Raw genomic sequence first — 4,181 nt, forward strand, 5'->3', positions numbered from 1 at the left:
TAGATTTATTTGTTGTGGCCCCACCAATATAGACAGACACTTCATCTAATGTGACAGATGTTCTCCCTGTAATCTTTTTCTTCTCCTACTTTATTATTCAGTTCTACTCTCTTATCTCTTCTCTTATGTACATGTCATCCAACTAATGTTATTAGCATTTGAACTTTCAATCAGATACTAGCAGCCTATTGTTTGTCATAAAATCAAACAAATCAGATCATACGTATACGTACACCTCATTAGTATCATGGAGCCTCTATATATTATTTCATAACCTCTGAGGCTCCCAGCTAAAAGGGAGAAGATAGCTCTCACTTTTAACTATTTTCTGTTCCAATATATAGTGAATATGGCTCTAACCAGGGGCAGTAATCACTTTGAACCCTCAAATGAAGAGAACTGTATGTTGGTGGCCATGCAATTGGCAACTGCTGTAGTGTTTCCTATGGCTCTGAAAGTGGCTACGGAGCTAGACGTGTTTGAGATCATATCTAGAGCTGGCCCTGATGCCTACCTCTCGGCTTCAGAGATCGCCTTCCACCTGCGCACTGAAAACCCAGATGCAGCTACCATGCTCGATCGTGTCTTGTCTCTACTGACGAGCTACTCTGTTCTTAAATGCTCTCTCGTCAAACGGGACAATGACCAAGTTGAAAGGCGTTATGGCTTGGCTCCTGTCTGTAAATTTCTCACTCGCAATCCGAATGGAATTTCTCTTGTACCTCTGCTGCTAATAAATCATGACAAGCTGATCCTGGATTCCTGGTATGAGCTTACTCTGTAAATTTCTCACAGCGCTCAGCGCTCTTGTACATTTTTCGTTTCAAACATTCATCACTTAGTTTCATAATGAAGGGTGCGTCCCATTTTATGATAAATGTGATGTGCCGAAATCACTTCCCTTCTATCTTCTCAGTTTGGATATGCAGCTAATTAGAAACAATTAAAGCTGCAGAAATTAATATGGCGTTCAAATTCTAATGAACTTATTTTCATCTCTCTATGAAGTAATGTTCTTTTTTTTTTTTTCATTGTAACGTATGAAAAATTAGATTCTTTCACCTTGACTTGAACTCTTTCCAACCTGGTGACTAACAATCATTTCACATGTTTCATGTAAGAAATGGAGTTGAGCTTTCCCACATTTTTTGTTGAATTTGTGTGTTTTACTTTGTTGATCTGAACTAAAACGAAAGTTATCAATATCACTACTTGTAGGTGCCACCTGAAAGATGCTATTTTGGAAAGTGGAATTCCTTTTAGTAAGGCCCGTGGAATGACCTTCTTTGAGTACTGTGAGACAGATTCCAGGTATAACAAGTTATTTAACAAGGCAATGTCATTTCATAGCATAATAGTCATGGACCAGATTCTTGACACATACAATGGATTTGAGAGTCTCAAAGAGGTGGTTGATGTGGGGGGTGGGACTGGAACCACCCTAGAAATGATTACATCCAAGTATCCTCAGATCAAAGGTATCAATTTTGATTTGCCTCATGTCATAGCAGAAGCTCCATCCTATGCTGGTAAGAGCTTTCTTTGTCTTGATTTAATTATTATTATATTAGAAAAAATAAATATAACTTCTGTTTATAGATTTCTAATAGAATAATTATAACTATGCGGCAGGTGTGGAACATGTTGGAGGGGATATGTTTGAATGTGTCCCAAGAGGAGAAGCCATTTTTATGAAGGTAAATTAGCTCTTTTGTTTATTTATTAACTAAATTGTAGGGTTATTCATCATATTAGGCAGATTAGCCATATTTAATCACTTATCAAAAGAAATAATAATAATAATCCATGATCTCTAGAAGACCATTACTTCATTATGAATTTCTTTGTAGGCTCAAGTCATTAAAGCAAATAAAATTTTGAAATCAACTAAAAAATCATCAATTAGTACTGCATCATTTTCTTATCCCATATCATAGATTTTTCCTTTTCTTATATAGTTGTTTTTTATTCAGAATGTTGCAATTTCATTATAAGAGTTAGTGCAACAAACTGGGTCCATCATTGGCCCTTCAATCGTAGGTAACAAAATATAGACAGGGTATATGTTTAGGAAATTAAAATGCACAGGGTTATGCCAGGGTACTTTCTGTTCTATTCTTTTGTGATTTAATGGCTCCATAATATTGGTTCATTACTAATTCAGAATAGGAGATGAATCAGTCCTTTACATTTTGTTTCAAATATCTGTTTTCTGTTGTTCTATTTAATGAAATACTATTCTAGTTTTCTTGATATTTGTAGTGGATACTTCACAATTGGAGTGATGAACATTGCTTGAAGCTTTTGAACAACTGTTGGAAAGCCCTACCAAAATCGGGAAAAGTGATTGTTGTGGAATCAATTCTTCCAATGGCTCCAGAGAATAGTAACGCCTCTAAGGTTGCCTTCCAATATGATTTAGTCATGCTAGCTCTTTTCTCCGGAGGAAAAGAGAGGACGTATAAGGAGTTTGAGGCCTTGGCAATAAGCTCTGGTTTTGCTAAATGTGAAATTGTTTGTTGTGCTTACCACACTTGGCTTATGGAGTTCCACAAATGATCACATATTTTTACCTTTGAAAGATATTGTGGTTTTTAAATTTTCACCATTATAAGAAAGTAGTCTGTTTGATCTTATGGTGTGCATATTCTGTCATGTCTAAACTTCATTTTGTTCATTGAGTCATATTTACAAATACTTTTCTAATTTGTGGGGTGTTAGAGTATACAAGTAGAATCTTTCCCAAAACACATGCCTCGCCCTGATAGAACCTTTTTTCCGAAGTCCAAACTATATGGACAGACTCTGCCATTCCTAGTGCAAGTCCAATGATCGCAGAATCCAAATCAGCTGTAATCTCTTGGGACGCCCCACTAGTGAGTAGAGGTGTAAATCGGATTGTACCACTAGCGGCCTGGTACAGCAAAATGGCACACGGGTTGTTATGGGTTTTGTTCAAGAAGGAATTTGGGTAAGTTTTCTTCTTTCTATTCGTGTCGTTAATATTGTTCTTATCATCCAGAAATCCATGCTTTTACGGCTGTGAAACAGAGTGTAATTTTGGGTTTTGTTCGAAAATGAATTTGGTAAAGTTTTTCTTGTATCCTTTCTATATTCGCGAGTAAAGAAGATTGAATCAAAGAGGTTGTTATCTGGTCTGCAAAGTTGGCTTTGAAGCTAAGGGATTGTAGTCTTCTGGTCACGATTGGGGTGCTTGGTGAGGCCACTCTACCATTGGCCGCCATTAATTCTTCCGTGGAACCTGAGGCTGCCACTCCTTGGAACATATGGGAATGGCTGGCACTTGGAGTCTAAACACAGAGCGTTGGATAATCATGTTGAAGTCATGGAAGATGATGAGAAGAATGTATTATGTATTGGCTCTGTTGGGCTGCAGCAATATCTATCCATCAGTTGCTCTTGAAAGAGGATAAGATGAACCCATATTTACCTCAAGTCGATTTTACCCAGCTCAAAAACTAATGAAGCCACTATGATCAACAACATCTACAGATTTTCCAAGCTATTATTGTAATGCTCACAACCAAATACTTATGACCTAAAGTCTCAAACCCAATATACATACTATGAATTTCAGAATATGCTTCATTTACATGCCACTTCAAGCATGAACTGTAGAGTGCATTGGATGCCAATATATAGTTTGAACTTAACAAAGAACTTAGCTGTAGAGTGCATTGGGCTTGGGTTGATCAGTTCCCCCAAAGACCCAATAAGACCAAAAGGGCCAAAAAATGTTGTGACACTTAAACGGGATAAACGTTTGGTCAATGGGTCATGGCCTCATGGGTCGATCTGTCCCCATCCTCTCCTAGGAACCCTGCCCTTTCATCCCGAGCAATAACATCAAAACCCAACCACATGAACTTCTTCAACTGTCCACAAATGCAAAGCCCTCTAGTGACAATAGTGTACTCAAAGTAAAAGAAGCAACACATAAAGCACAAGGTTGTAAGAAATAAAAACCCAAGAGTCCCTAGTGATGGCTCATGCGGTTTCAGTCGTTTGACCCTCTTCAGAATCTCCCAGTAAGGCATGGCTTCAAGGTCTTGAGCAAGAAGAATCTTTATCATTTGGAAGGGAATGGCCGATGAAATGGGTTATTCTTGAAGAAACTTGAAATGGGGTTTCTAAATGGACGACTGTCTTCCCTTGTGCAA

General features: G+C 37.8%; 1 protein-coding gene across 1 annotated transcript; it reads left to right on the forward strand.

Moving 5' to 3' along the window:
- Positions 1-232: 232 nt before the first annotated feature.
- LOC148791451 (caffeic acid 3-O-methyltransferase-like) lies at positions 233-2,636 on the forward strand. The gene is made up of 4 exons (XM_088888393.1): positions 233-765; positions 1,219-1,529; positions 1,633-1,697; positions 2,263-2,636. The coding sequence occupies exons 1-4, from the start codon at positions 350-352 to the stop codon at positions 2,557-2,559; spliced, it is 1,089 nt and encodes a 362-aa protein (XP_088744519.1). The 5' UTR covers positions 233-349; the 3' UTR covers positions 2,560-2,636.
- The last annotated feature ends 1,545 nt before the right edge of the window (positions 2,637-4,181 follow it).

Source organism: Nelumbo nucifera, chromosome 5, assembly GCF_055504915.1.
Source record: "Nelumbo nucifera cultivar China Antique chromosome 5, China Antique-T2T, whole genome shotgun sequence".
Lineage (NCBI taxonomy): Eukaryota > Viridiplantae > Streptophyta > Magnoliopsida > Proteales > Nelumbonaceae > Nelumbo > Nelumbo nucifera.